At 43.6% G+C, this 15,140-nt stretch overlaps 1 protein-coding gene across 3 annotated transcripts in view; it reads right to left on the minus strand.

The window, feature by feature from the left end:
- acsbg2 (acyl-CoA synthetase bubblegum family member 2) overlaps nucleotides 1-15,140 on the minus strand; it is a 53,446-nt gene that overhangs the window by 13,686 nt on the left and 24,620 nt on the right. For all 3 annotated transcript variants that reach the window (XM_038776663.1, XM_038776664.1, XM_038776666.1), the window contains exons 5-10: nucleotides 13,462-13,550; nucleotides 9,803-9,923; nucleotides 8,475-8,555; nucleotides 6,522-6,671; nucleotides 2,379-2,555; nucleotides 124-305 (exon numbers count right to left, since the gene is read on the minus strand). In XM_038776663.1, the coding sequence (XP_038632591.1) occupies nucleotides 124-305; nucleotides 2,379-2,555; nucleotides 6,522-6,671; nucleotides 8,475-8,555; nucleotides 9,803-9,923; nucleotides 13,462-13,550 (800 nt within the window). The remainder of the gene's footprint in view (nucleotides 1-123; nucleotides 306-2,378; nucleotides 2,556-6,521; nucleotides 6,672-8,474; nucleotides 8,556-9,802; nucleotides 9,924-13,461; nucleotides 13,551-15,140) is intronic.

The raw sequence follows: 15,140 nt of genomic DNA on the forward strand, positions 1-15,140 counted from the left end.
TCACAGTTGCAAGGAATTCGCCTGTGAAGTTACGATAAAATTAAACAAAATGATTGAAACTAAACTAGATTATCGAGAGAACGATAAGTCACAAAATTAAAGTACACCCTACGTTAAACATACCCATTCATGCGATTTAGATTGTTTTTTAAACCAACATCTTTTGCCCAGGAAGCCACTTTCCTCCGCAAGGTTGAGGATTTTGCTCCTACAGTCCTCATTTTCTCTTGCATCTTCTCCCAGACACGGGGTACACCCATAAATGCTGTAGGCCGCACCTCCTTCATTGTTGTCACCAAAGAGCCCTGAAGTAAATGACAATTAGGACCCATACAAAAATTTGTCTGCAAAATATTTATAACAAGAATCATGCATGTCTATTAAGATAAGGGTCTCTTGTCACAATATTGCTTTCAACAGGTGCTGCATTGAAACAAGTTGGACATAGCCACACATTACAGTAACATTAATCAGTTGGATACAAAATAAGAGGGTCCTCAACCCCATGGTAATCTGCATTCCATAATTAGATTTAAAAGTATAAGATTTGTACATGATGTGGAGATGCTGGCGTTGGACTGGGGTGAGCACAGCAAGAAGTCTTACAACACCAGGTTCAAGTCCAACAGGTTTGTTTCAAACACTAGCTTTCGGAGCACTGCTCCTTCCTCAGGTGCCTCTTCATTCACCCGAGGAAGCAGTGCTCCGAAAGCTAGTGTTTGAAACAAACCTGTTGGACTTTAACCTGGTGCTGTAAGATTTGTACAGGCAGTGATTTCTGGAAGATATTGATCTCGACAATAACCTTGCCCTGGTCTCCATCACCCTTTTCTATCAAATCCAGTGAACAGGGAAGCATCAAATCCAATCCCAATCACATTAATGCCAGTTGCAATTCAATAGATTGGATCAATCCAATTTAGCTCAGTTGGCTAGACAGCTTCCGTACGGGGCGGATTAATGTCAATAACATTATGCCCGTTATAGCGGAGACAGGTTCGGGGCCTACCTCGATGTCTAACCCATAGTACAAAAATCACAGCACTTTGCCGTGGCTTAGGGAATAATCGCCAAGCGTCTGCCTTTTGGGCAGAGCCCTTCTACATTCATACAAACTGGCTACCATATTGGAATCTGAACGATGAAACTTTGAAACTCTGAACAATTCCTCCAAATGCTGCAACAGGTCATTTGATCCCATCAGTCCGAGTTGCCGTTTATCCTTGAAAACGAACAGGTCCCATTTACCCATGGTAATATCCCTTGCGCACTCATTCCATGCATCATCTTTCTAACCAATTCTTCAATCTTTACATTAATTCTGTTTCAATCAAGAATTCCAGCTGAAAAAAAATAAATCCAGCCTTACCCATTCTGTCAACTTCAGCCTCCCCACATTCTTTGCCCAAGTTGAACAGACTCAAAGTTCTGGAAGTCCCTCCCTACTCTGCCTCTCTCCTCTCCTGTAAAGCCAACCGTAACAATCTAACGACACCAAGTTTTAGTCATCTTTCATCAATGTTGCACAGGTGCGGGCAATGCAGTAATCAAGAAAGCGCAGCACCGGGAACAAACAGGCCGTGCACAAGCCAATGCTCCTTTTGAGATGTATGGCAATCATAAAGGGGCCGCTCTGTGCAACAAATAGGTCACTCATGGTAAACAGAAATTAGAGGGGGCATTGGGGTAAATGTTCCGGTCCCACTCGCTGCGGGAAACGTCGCGGGTGGGACGAAAAATCTGGCGGAACATTTAATGGTCCGTTGATCTTGGGCAGGAATTTCCGGTCTCAGGGCTGCCTGCCACGACAGGAAAATCCCACCCAATGCTCGAAACATTTCCATCATTGGCTGGAACCAAGTTATATCTAATCGTGCTGTTGCCAAGCACCCCAGGGAAGTTCTCCCAGGTTAGGGACGCTGCATATAAACACAGAAATAAAATCAGAAAATGCCTGATAAACCCAACAGGTCTGGGAGCACCTGTGAAGAGGGAAACGGGGTCTGCGTGACCCTTCTACAGAACAGTTCAGGATCATATGAACTTGAAATGTTAAACTCAGTTTCTCTCTCCACAGATGATGGGGGATTGATCCAGCGTTTTCTGTTTTAATTTCAGGTTTCCAGCATCTGCGGCATTTTGCTTCTACACCAACACAGGTTGTTTTTGGCATATTGCTTAAACTGGCTCGCAACTCACGCTCAAGGTATAGAGGAGATCCTATGCTGCAAAAAAAAAAACAAGTTTGGAAAAACTGCATCGTGTCCAATTGTGCAGAAGTTAGCAAATGCGTAACTCCTCTTATTATGGACGTGCAGACCATAAAAGTATTTTACAAAATCAAAATAAACATATTTCACGTTGCATTTTATTTATACCTTCAGTGCATCAGGTTGTGCAAAGTAAGTGGTTCCTCCAAACTTTATGGACAGCCAGATATCAATCATTTGCGCAGCAATATGACTGAGAGGCAGGTAACTAACGATTGCTTCTTGGCTTTCAGTGGCTGGCCGCAAGTTCACCATGTTTCCTGCTGAATAAGCTGTCCATGTTAGCTGCAGTTGCAAAAGAAGTATTGTTAATGGACCCATCGCCAGAAACTTATCACTAACCTAAACACAAGTGTACAGCTTTTGTTATTCTCATCCCCACCCACCATGAGGGGATTATTATAAACTCCGGAAAGGAGTCCACACTGAAGTGGAGTCAAAGGAAAAAGGTTTAATACAACAGGAATACAGAGTAGCAACTCTACAACAGGAGCCAGCTCAAAGTTCATGGCCCTCCGGTTTCATACAGGATGTAGAAGCCCTGCCCCTCAGTGAGGGAGTATGTATTCCGTATTTGGGAATATCAATCCCCCAGTTTCATAAGTGTCCCATTACTGTCTTAAGGTTTCATTAGCGTCCCGTGACCTGCTTAACCTCAGGTTATGACAGGGAGGGTGTTGCCGGCATAGCCTGCTCATTAGCCATCCCCATTTGCCCTTGCGTGACAGCATGCCAGCTTTTTGAATGATTCGCAGTTCTTGTGGTGATGGCACTCTCTTGATCGGCATTTAGTTTCAAATTTACAGGATCTGCTGACTCCACATCAGCTCTTGTAGCTGCCATGTACAGATGGGCACTTGGGGAATGGTTTGTACAGGTGCTGACTTCTAGAACATATTGCTGCAAGGATGGCACAGTGGTTAACACTGCTGCCTCACAGCACCAGGGACCTGGGTTCAATCCTGGCCTTGGTGACTATGTGTGGACTTTGCACTTTCCTAGTGTCTGCGTGGGTTTCCTCCGGGTGCTCCGGTTTTCTCCCACAGTGCAAAGATTTGAAGGTTAGGTGGATTGGCCATAGGTTGGGTGGAGAGATGGAGCAGGGGATTTGGCAAAGGTTGGGTGGTCTTTGGAAGGGCCAGTGCAGATTTGATGAGCCGAATGGCCTCCTTCTACACTGTAGGGATTCTATGAATTGATGTAATGTCCCCCAAACTAGAAACTTTTTTTGTATTTTCATGCAGAAGATGCAATTCTTGAAAAGGTTTGTTTTGCCTCACTTTTCGCAGGTAGCCAAGGAGCTAAATGCTGCAAAGGCTCACATTAAAACATAACTCTTCAACCACACAGGTTTCATCTTTAAGAGATAGCGTTGAAAGGAGAACAAAAGAATCATACTGGATATAAGTCATCGATGAGAGAGTTATCGGACTCGAAATGTTAGCTCTTTTCTCTCCCTACAGAGGCTGCCAGACCTGCTGAGATTTTCCAGCATTTTCTCTTTCTTAAAAGAATCATACTGATGAGTGACTTTAACAATCCAAAGATAGACTAGGGTAAAAAGTAATGTAATAAAGGCCGGGGGGGGACGCGCCTTACTCTGGATTGGTAGGTTTTTAACGGGAGTGTATGGAATCAAATTCCATGAAATTAAGTGGGACAAGTAGGCAATGTAAAGACTTCCGGTGGCGCGCGCAAGCGGACTCGCGCGCAAGCGGACACCATGGAGAAGGGCTCCCGGCGGTCGACGGCATTTTCCTGAGGTTTCACTGTAGTTTTGCCAGTCATGATTTCTTCGGCTGTTGGGGCCTGAGGGCAGGTTTAGAGCCGGTGAGGACCCCCGTGAACGGAGGAGCAGGGGCATCAAGCCCAAAGCAAGCGGCGGGGGAGGAGCGTAGCCTGAGGAGAGGCCTGAATCCAGCACAAATGTAGAGGGGGAGCAGCACACACAGTGGCCCCCACTGAAAATGCATGTTTTGAAGTCCGGTCCCAGGATAAGTGATGTTTTGAACTTCGATTTTTGAATTTAAAATTTTTTATTTGAATAGTTTTTTAGAAATTATAATTTTTTTAAATGTAATTTTTTATTTTGCTTATTTATCTCGAGATTAAAGTGGTTAACGGATGCCAAAAACAGCTGTGAAGAAGGGAGGAAACGCAGGTTTGCCACCAAAGGAGAGGACCAGTAAAAGCGCTGACAAGATGGCGGATGCCAGACCACATGGTGGGGCCGCACTACTTACAGTCAAAGTGATGACTGTGGAGCTGGAGAAGCAGTTTGCGAGGCACTGAGGAAGGAAATGGCAGTCGCACGGAGATCATTGGTAGAGGAGGCAATCGCCCCGGTGAGGGTGGATGTGGCAAAGACATCAGCCGAGGCGAGGGAACAGGGTGAAAAGATGAAAAGAAATGGAGGAGGCAATGTCGCAGCACAGTGACAAGCTCACCTCGATGGGAGACGAACTACAGGGGGTGGTGGAGGTCAACAGAGGACTCCGAGCAAAGCTTGAGGACTTGGAGAATCAACCTCTCCATCGTGTGCCCTGGCGTGGCGAGGGGACCTGCTGGATTCTGGACACTAAAAAAGGTCAACTTTGAACTGAGGAGAAGGATGGAGGGGTTGAGGAGAAGGATGGAGGGGTTCTACAATTCATGGGCATTATTCATTATGCACTTTTGAGACTTGGATCACATCGAACATTAGGGGGGTTGGGGGCTGAAAGTCTGTGTGTTAATGGTGACTATGGGTGATTTACGATTCCTTTTTGTCATTTGTTTATGTTAACATGCAGGCTATGTTTGGAGGTTTGGTGGGAGGATGGGATTGTTGTTATTGATATGGGGATTGACATTACATTAATTACTGATTATTGTTTATTGGTGGGTGTAAATTTGGGAGAAAATATGTGAAAAAGGAGAATAAAAAAATATTAAAAACAAAAAAAGTAGGCAATGTAAGTGATGCAAACATGTATAATGACCGTTATACAATTAGATTATATTTTTTCTTGAAAAACAGCAACTGAAGAACAAATTCAATACAACAATGCCAAGAATGAGACTGTAGCTCTTTTCATTTAAGCCAATCAGTAACATTTGAATCTATAACTAGATGATGTGAATGTATCAAATGGTCAGGGGAAAGGAGCAACGGCCAGGGTGCCAGGCCATGGACACACGCGGACACGAATGCACACACCCTTAGTTCAAGGGCAATTAGGGATGGGCAGCACAGTGGTTAGCACGGGTGCTTCACAGCACCAGGGTCCCAGGTTCGATTCCCAGCTTGGGTCACTGTCTGTGTAGAGTTTGCATCTTCTCCAGTGTCTGCGTGGGTTTCCTCCGGGTGCTCCGGTTTCCTCCCACAGTCCAAAAGATGTGCGGGTTAGGTGGATTGGTCACGCTAAATTGCCCAGTGGTGTTTAAATGTGACGTGGTGTTATGAGCTTAGGTAGGGTGCACTTTCAGGGGCCAGTGTAGACTCGATGGGCCAAATTACCTCCTTCTGCACTGTAAATGCTATGATTTCTATGATAAATGCAGTCAATTTCTCCACAGCATTCTGTTAGTTGCAGTGGTTTCTGAGCAAGAGGATAAAAAATTTTACTATTCAAAGCTATTACATTTTGGTGAATGTATTGATTGGAATTTGTAATAATGTGCATAACGTTTTTGTTTTTAAATTTACTTCCTTTAGAGTACCCAATTCATTTTTTTTCCCCCAATTAAGGGGCACCTTTGGGTAGTGGGGGCAAAACCCATGCAAACACAGGGAGAATGTGCAAACTTCACACGGCAGTGACCCAGAGCCGGGATCAAACCTGGGGCCTCGGCGCCGTGAGGCTGCAGGGCTAACCCACTGCGCCACCGTGCTGCCCTTTCAATTTACTTCTTGATAATAAAACTGATAATCAGGCGGCGCATTCATCTTGAGGTAGCCCTCTCTCTCTCTCTCTTACCTGCATCAGCAGCTCTGGCCTTGAATGATGGGCCTGCCAATTTCTCAGTGCTGGAGGGCCACCTCATTGGGATGGGCACTCAAGAGGCAGGTACTGGCTGCCTCCTCCAAAACCTCCCACCGGGTGGGTTCCCAAACCACATTTCCTCACAGCAGCAGAGGAAGCAAGACCAAGACCCACTACAAAACTTGTTTGGGAAGCTACATGTTTTTTTTTTTTTAAAAGAAAAGGCTATAATAACATTAAAATTAATCATGAATAAGATGCATGATGTTAATGGGGTGACTCTTACATTATCATGGCTCAGCATGACACCCTTTGGTGATCCAGTGGTCCCCGAGGTATAGATGAGCGTGCAACATTGATTTGGTTTCTGGGAGGCAATGATCTCATCGAGTTGTGAATCGGGCACATCCTTCCCAAGCTGCATGAATTCTGCCCACTTTGGAGAGATAGAAGGAAGCACATCATCAGAGGCATCTCCAGAAGCGGACTACAAATCTGCTTCTTTAGAACATTCTACCTCAAGAAAGAAAAATAAAATTTCTGTCAATTCCAAACTCCACCACAGATTAAACTCAAGTGGATTCCATCTTATTGCACCATATCCATCTCAGCATTTCATCCTTCTAATCTTTCAAGACGCCTTCTAATAAGCCCTGCCCCAGCCCACCCCCAGAGCACTTCCAGCAACGGAGGCGGCACGCCATTGGTTGCCGGTGGGATCTTCCAGTCCTGCTGATGTCTACGCCATTTGCCTGGCTCGCCCGTCTGTCACCACCTCCTGAAGTCACCGTTGTCAGGACTGGAAAATGCTTCCAACCGCAAGGGCTTAGGTTGTATAATAATTCAAATGGAACAGACATGCTAGATAACAGAATAAATAAAAATGATAAAAAGGTACGAGATGTAACGTAGCATATAATAAAGCAATCGTATGTCAGAAAATGCCACCTGTCTAGCCAAAAACGAAAAACGTGCCCCATGCACAAGATGTTTAGGTGAAGCCACCTGGAAGGAGAAGATTTATTTTCAGTGGAAATCTTCTTACACTGTCAGTGTTGTGGAAGCAACAGTGGCATCCCAGAATTGGTGGGCAGTCCCAAACTAGGGTAGCGGAGCATGCTCGCTGGGACAACTTGAAGTGCTAGATGTATACATCAGCAGAAGAGAACCATAAAGATTACAACACAGGAGAAGCCTCTTAATCTCAACTGTATCAGTATCAACTGTTCAACTGAAGCCATCTGATTTAATCCTGTTTCCTTCTCTATATGCCCCCTTTCAAATAGCTAATCAATTTCATTTCAAATTGCGATGCAGTCTTGGTCTAAAAATGGGACTCACTTTCCTCATTGGTGAACTGATTATCCTCACTATGTAGTGAACTGATTATCCTCACTATGTAAAGATGAGCATACGAATTAGGAGCAGGAATAGGCCATTCAGCCCCTCAAGCTGCTCCGCCATTCAATAAAGTCATGATTGTTTGGATTAGAATTTCAACCCCATATTCCTGCCAACCCTGATAACCTTTCACCCCTTTGTTAATCAAGAATCTAACTAGCTCTGCGTTAAAAATATTCAAAGACTCTGACCCACTGCCTTTTGAGGAAGAGTTCCAGAGACTTATGACGCTCGCGAAAAAATATTCTCCTCATCGCTATCTTAAATGAGCGATCCCTTATTTTTAAACAGTGACCCCCTAGTTCTAGATTCGCTGACAAGAGGAATCATCCTCACCACATCTATCCTGTTCATACCCCTCAGGATTCTAAAGATTGTGATCAAGTCACCTCTTACTCTCCTGAACTCTAGTGTATACAAATCTAACCTTTCCCAATTTTCCTCCCTAAGACAACCCATCCAGTCTGGTATTACTCCAGCAAACCTTCTCTGACCTGTTTTAAACGGATTTACATCTTTCCTTAAACTAGGGAAACCAATCATGTACATAATACTCCAGATGTGGCCTCACCCAATGCCCTGTACAACTGAAGCATAACCTCCCTACTTATTCTTTTTGGTTTTGTTCTCTATACATTTGAACTCCAATCCCATAAGGGGATATTTTGCTGTTTAGCAGCTAGTCATAAATACCGGAGCTTTAAGTTACCAACAATGTTGAAAATATTTGTGCTGCATAATACTAACAAACTGCTTCAGCCAGTTGGAATTCTGCATTCCTACATGCTTATTCCATCAAATCCAAAAAGGTTTATTCAGCAGAATAAGTTATACCTACAGTGTAAAGATTTGGTCTCTTCTCCTTCAGTTCATCCTTGTACTGTATAATTGCTTTTAGGTGCGGAAGGCTATCCTGAATCTGAAAACAGAGTGTTATATATAACAATCTTTCAAAAATAACCCATAAAATATAAACACACACAAGCTAAACGTGCAACTAATGATATTCTCCTAAGACATTAAGGCCTAGAGATTATTTATTTAAAATTTAGAGTACCCAATTATTTTTTTCCAATTAAGGGGCAATTTGGTGCGACCAATCCACCAAGCCTGCACATCTTTGGGCTGTGGGGGGCAAAACCCACGCAAACACGGGGAGAACGTGCAAACTCCACACGGACAGTGACCCAGAGCCGGGATCGAACCTGGGACCTCGGTGCCGTGAGGCAGCAGGGCTAACCCACTGCGCCACCGTGCTGCTCAAAAGCCTAGAAATTATGCAAGATATTGGAATGCAAATACTTAATACATTCAATAAACAATTAAGAACACCGAAATTGCAATGCGAAAATTAGCTAACATTCTCATGGCTGGCAATGGGAAGCCAGGAATTGATGATAACTGTAGAAAGAATTAAAAGACTAGAAATAATATTCTTTTATACAGTGGCTGGTTGGGATATAGAATATTCTGCCACAAATGGTTGTTAACGCATTGCGAAAAGAAAAAGGTAACTTATTGACAGGGAGGAATATTAAAGGGCATGATGAACAAGTGGAAAATGGAAGGTTAAATGATGGGGGTAAGTATTGGCATTGAACGGAGAGCCTGAATGCCCTCTTCTTTTGTTGTTGTGCTCTAAAGTATTAAGAACAGACAATGAAAACATTGACTAAATACAATGAAGGGTTAACAGTAGGGATATAGGAATACTAGAGTGTGCCTCCAACAATAATAGATCTCAAATCTTAAGACTTTATATCTCACACAACATTGATCAGAATAACAAGTGCAAAGCCAGCAGCGGGAGTTAAATTGCCGTACCGGCCGAGGTTATTCATGAAGGCCCCGCCTTCTCAACCTTGCCAGAGGTCTGGTGATTCTCAGGTGAAACCACCACCAGTCAGCTCGCCCCCTCAATAGAGGAAAGCAGTCTATGGTCATCTGGGACTATGGCAACTTTGGATAAGAAATAACGTACATCATTTGGCGGATAAAGATGCCAAAGCACAATGATGTAACCCTTAGCCAACCTATATAGAAAACATTGACCAACACATGTTTGAAATCTTTTTTTTTTTTAAAAAGAGAAAAAAAAAGAAAAAAAGGAAAAAAAAAAAAAAAAAACCTTGATTCACCACACAATTTCAGGAATAGTCCACAAACCTGCAAGATCTTCTGTAGTTGTTTGTTGTTCTCTACGACCAAGATATCGGCTTCGCAATCACTTGCCACATAGTGACAGGCTTCAGGCGAATTTGTAGTATAGATTCCGACGGCCAATCCACTTTAGAAAAGAGGATAAAGAAATCTTTAAACATACAAAGCCTCCAAAAATCTGAAGCCATTCCAATAGATAGGTCTAGCGAGTTTTGGCAGAACAGCCACAACAATGTTGACAGAGTGGTCCGGAATTGGGATTATGGCAGCAGTTTGGGGGGGGGGGGGGGGGGAGAGAAAGAAGATCTCGTCTCACCATGGGTGATGACTGTGTTGTAAAATCTTTGCTTTAATAATAATAATAATAATAATAATCTTTATTATTGTCACAAGTAGGCTTACATTTACACTGCAATGAAGTTACTGTGAAAATCCCTGAGTCGCCTGTTCGGATACACAGAGGGAGAATTCAGAATGTCCAATTCGCCTAACAAGCAAGTCTTTCGGGAATTGTGGGAGGAAACCAGAACACCCGGAGGAAACCCACGCAGACACGGGGTGAACGTGCAGACTCCGCACAGATAGTGACTCAAGCCAGGAATTGAACCTGGATCCCTGGCGCTATGAAGCAATAGTGCTAACCACTGTGCTACCGTGACTAACATGGACTTAAATATGTACACCACATAAATTTCCTGAGTATCTGAAGCAACCAAGCTATTTGCCCCGGTCACTTCCTGTAGTAACGAATTCCACATTCTAACCACTCTGCATAAAGACGTTTCTTCTAATTTTCCTATAGGATTTATTTACAGCGGTCACATATTTATGGCATCCTGGTCTTGGATTCTCCCTCAAGTGTCCTGTCCACATCTACCCAGTTAACCCATTCATAATTTATTTTTTTAAAAAAAACCTCCACCAGCTTTGCTCCGAGTCTTCTCTTTAAAAAATAAATATTTAGATACCCAATTCATTTTTTCCCAATTAAGGGGCAATTTAGTGCGGCCAATCCACCTAGCTTGCACATCTTTGGGTTGTGGGGCAAAACCCACGCAAACACAGGGAAAATGTGCAAACGCCACACAGACAGTGACCCAGAGCCGGGATCGAACCTGGGACCTCGGTGCCGTGGGGCCGCAGTGCTAACCCATTGCGCCCTGTGCTGCCCTGTCTTCTTTCCTAAAGAAAACAAAAGTGACAATCTATTTAACCATCCCTGATAGCCATGATCTTGCACGTCTTATAAATCTTTATTTCCTCTGCACTTTCTTCAGTTCTTCTATTCCTCTTTGTGTAGCATGGAGGCCAAACTATGTGCAGCCTGACAGAGGTCCTATATAATTTAAGAGAACTTCACTACAGTTTGAATTTCAGATTCCTGGAAATAAATCACAGTACTTTGTCAACATTTTTAATTGCTTTGCTGCCCTGAGATGCCGCTTTTAATAACTTGTTCAATTTTATCCACAAGCCCCTTTGCTCTTACAACACATACAGTTCTTCTACGGTTAGATGATGCTTCTTTTTTCTACCAAAGTATGGTGGAAGGGAAGTGATGCACTAGTCGACCTGCATATAAAATAACCCGGTTTCCTTTGGTGCCAAAATGCATGTTTAGGCAGTCAATCATCTATTTTCCGGCAAATAGATGCATGTTTAGGGCATTAGGAGTTGGCCTCAACTTTTCATCTGAGATACATCTTCTATGGAACTTATGCACAAATGTATCGTAAACTAGTACCTCGGCTGTCTCCTTCCCAGTTCCCTTGAAGATGCATGGATGCATACTACTCAAACCTGGGGTCATATCCACTTCTAGTTTTGAAAACCCCTTTCCCATTCTAACTGTACATTCTTTGTACACTGATCCTCCAGTGAAATGCTCATTTCATTACTGCTTTTGGTAAATATGGGAGCAAAATAGTTATTTCATGCTTCAGTCATTTCTCGATCCTGCTCAGCATCTGTTTGTGCTCCTATCCCTTATACAATAATACTTGTGTCTAGGGAATACTTCATTATTTCTTTTTATGTTCCCAAATAGTTTGATTTTGCAATTTCTTTGCCTTGGCGACTTTTAAAAACTTCTCCCCTAAGGTTGCTGCATTTCCTTTTGTTTGCCTTCAGTGCGGAAGTTATTTTTGGAAACGGGTCTCTCTTCAGCGTCATTTTTTCTTTTCATTCTTTGAGTTGCGAATCTTTGGGACCCTCTGCCCCAGAGTGCTGCAAGCTCAGCCATCGAGTATATTTAAAGTAGAAATTGAGAAGATCGCTGATTAACAAAAACGTAAAGAGATATGGGAATAGAGTGGGTAAAATGCACTGCAGTGTCTGATCAGCCATGATCTTATTGAATGGCAGAGGAGGCTCGGCGGGCTGAATGGCCTGCTCCTGTTCCTATGACCATTCCTAGTTCCATGATTAGCTGCTTTGTTTTTTTTTTGGATGTAACATTGTTTTTGAACTCTTATTAATTATCCCTTTAAAAAGAGTTCCCATTGTATTTCCCCCTCTCCCCATTTACCTTTAATTCCAGTCTGGTTTCCTCATAATTTGCTCTTGCTCTCAATCGTAAACTTTACAATGTCAGAATCAAAATGGACTTTCGGTCAGCAAGTTAGTGTATTCTCTGTACCGCACGTTAGTTAGGCAAGGTTGTTGGTACTGTTTGTTTTCCAAACATGGACCTTGACATTTAACCTGCTGTCCCTGCAGTGACGTGGGCAGGTCTGTGAATAACAGCCCCCCCCCCCCCCGGAGTGGAAACGCAAGGTTTGCAATTCAAATTAATTGCACAACTGCTATCATATGCAGAGATGTGTGTCTCGAAATATGCTGTTGAGCGAGAAAAGAGTGGGGAGGGAAGAGGAGGTAGGTTGGGGTGGGGTAGAGAAGGGATTTGGCAGAAGGTGCAATGCAGTGCCTCAAGAATGTGAAAAATGTGATAATGACAAGTGTGGAATGAACGAACATTTTTTTTTTGTCTGCAGGAACCTTGTCAGAATGAATCACCATGCTTTATACTGCCCAACAGGGCTGCGAGGAGTATTGGCAATAACATTGTTTAACAGCAAGCTTTTTATTATTTCACTGCCTGTACAAAGACAATACACATCCTTAAACAGTGACTCAGTGAAATGTACTCCGACGTGTTGGGGCTCATACCTGCTGGCCTACGCCATGTTTAGTTCTGTTGTTTACATCCTTTTAAATAAAGAGCTGACTACTTTAAGGCTATGTTGTATTTATTTTTCCATGCATTCACTTAACCTTTTGACGAAAAGCATTTTCCACATTCTCTTCATCAGAATAAACTGTTCAGGTTGAGTTTGTATATAGATGGGTCAACATTAACAATCCGGGACTGGAGGGATGATAATCTTGAATGAGATGCAGTCATTTAGCAATGAAGTATGTGACTAAAGCCAAAGTTACATTTCTGAATTGCGGGATTTTATAAACTGCTCCACTATCCAGTGATGTGCTAGACATTTCTGTGATAAGGGAGGCACGTCATGGGCTCCAAAGGGTCTGCCTGCATTAGCATCAAGCTTTGCACATGAAGTATGGAGATTTGGACTGGCACCAGAGGGCTGCCACCCCAAACATGACTGAAGGGAAGCTGTGCACCACTGCAGTCTAATCAATAATTTGTGCCATACCCTGCCAGAATCGCTCCGATATCTGCAATGAACCACTCGGGAGAATTGAAACCAAGGATTCCAACACCGTGGAAACGTTGAAGGCCAAGCTGTAAGCAAAAAATGTTAAAAGATAAGTCTTTACAATGGCATTTCCATTAGCAAATGAACAAATTATAGCCCCTAAAACACGGAAAAAATATTTTCACAATGGTTTAAAATCAATTAGGCGACTTAATGATTTAATAATTGCAGTGGGTTTGGGTCCCCATTCGACTCGGAGAATTGATTTGAGACTGCTGGAAGTTTCACTGTAAACTTGAATGGGAACATCGACACACGTGCGCGGGGTTTAACTGGCAATCACAACAAAGCAGAAATCTCAACATTCAAGTTAAGCAACTCATAAGATGCAAGTCTGCTAAAGGGCTGAGAATAATAATAAATCGCTTACTGTTACAAGTAGGCTTTAATGAAGTTACTGTGAAAAGCCCCTAGTCGCCACACTGGCAGTTCCAGCATCAACCAATTGTCCTCGAGTGAACCGCGGAAATTTTTTTTGTATCTCTTGTGTTGTGTATCTTAATCATGTTAATCATTTGCAACGTACTTTGCTTCACAAACATCCTTGTGCAACATAATCAGCAACATATTTGAGAGTGTGCTTCATAAACTATTAGAAATAGCTGTATTTTTGGCCAGTACGGTGGCGCAGTGGTTAACACTGCTGCCTCACGGCGCCGAGGTCCCAGGTTTGATCCTGGCTCTGGGTCACTGTCCGTGTGGAGTTTGCACGTTCTCCCCATGTTTGCGTGGGTTTCGCCCCCACATCTTAAAGATGCGCAGGGTAGGTGGATTGGCCACGTTAAATTGCCCCTTAATTGGAAACAATGAATTGGGTACTCTAAATTTATTTTATCTTTTTGAAAAAAGAAATAGCTGCATTTTTATACAAATTTGACAACCGCCAGCTGTGGGCAATATAAAAGAAAGTTTGAAACAGTTTGTGTGATAGTCCGTAAAAGCTTTTGATGACAATCTGCTGTCCCCATAAAAAGGAAAAAGATGGAAGCTGCTGTGCTGGGCCATTGCAGAGGACAGCCAAGAGTCAACCAGATTGTCACAGATCTGGAGTCACATGTAGGCCAGGCCAGGTCCTAAAGGACATTAATGAACGATGGGTTTGTAGGACAATTGGTAATAGTTGGCATGGTCACCATTACTGAGACTGGGACCTGATTGAATAGCCGATAGAAGCCGTGCGCTCCCACACCTGGGATCTTTCCGGCTCGCGAGACGTTGCGATGTAATTCCCTCTTTGTGTGGACGGGTTCACCTTTAGGCAGGCCGGCACATTAAAGCGACACGGCTAGTCTCACTTTAATGTGCAGCTTCCTGAGGTGCCCGAGATGTTGGGATCTATTCCCTTTGCCTCAGAGACCTTAGGTGAGCGCTGTTCAGTACTAGTCTCCACAATCGGGGACCAGACAGAATGGCACCCGTGGGGGTCTTCCAGGGGTTTGGAGGCCCCCAGGTACATGCCCTTTGGGCAGGGTGGTACCCTGGCGCTGCTGGTGCCACCTAAGCACCTTGGCATTTCCAGCCTGGCTGGGGCACCTGGGTGCCAGGTTGTCATTGCCAAGCTGGCATTTTCTGTACACTGGCGATTGGGCCTGGGATGCCCGAGGACCCTCCTATCG

The sequence above is a fragment of the Scyliorhinus canicula genome, chromosome 18 (genome assembly GCF_902713615.1).
Source record: "Scyliorhinus canicula chromosome 18, sScyCan1.1, whole genome shotgun sequence".
In the NCBI taxonomy this organism is placed as follows: domain Eukaryota; kingdom Metazoa; phylum Chordata; class Chondrichthyes; order Carcharhiniformes; family Scyliorhinidae; genus Scyliorhinus; species Scyliorhinus canicula.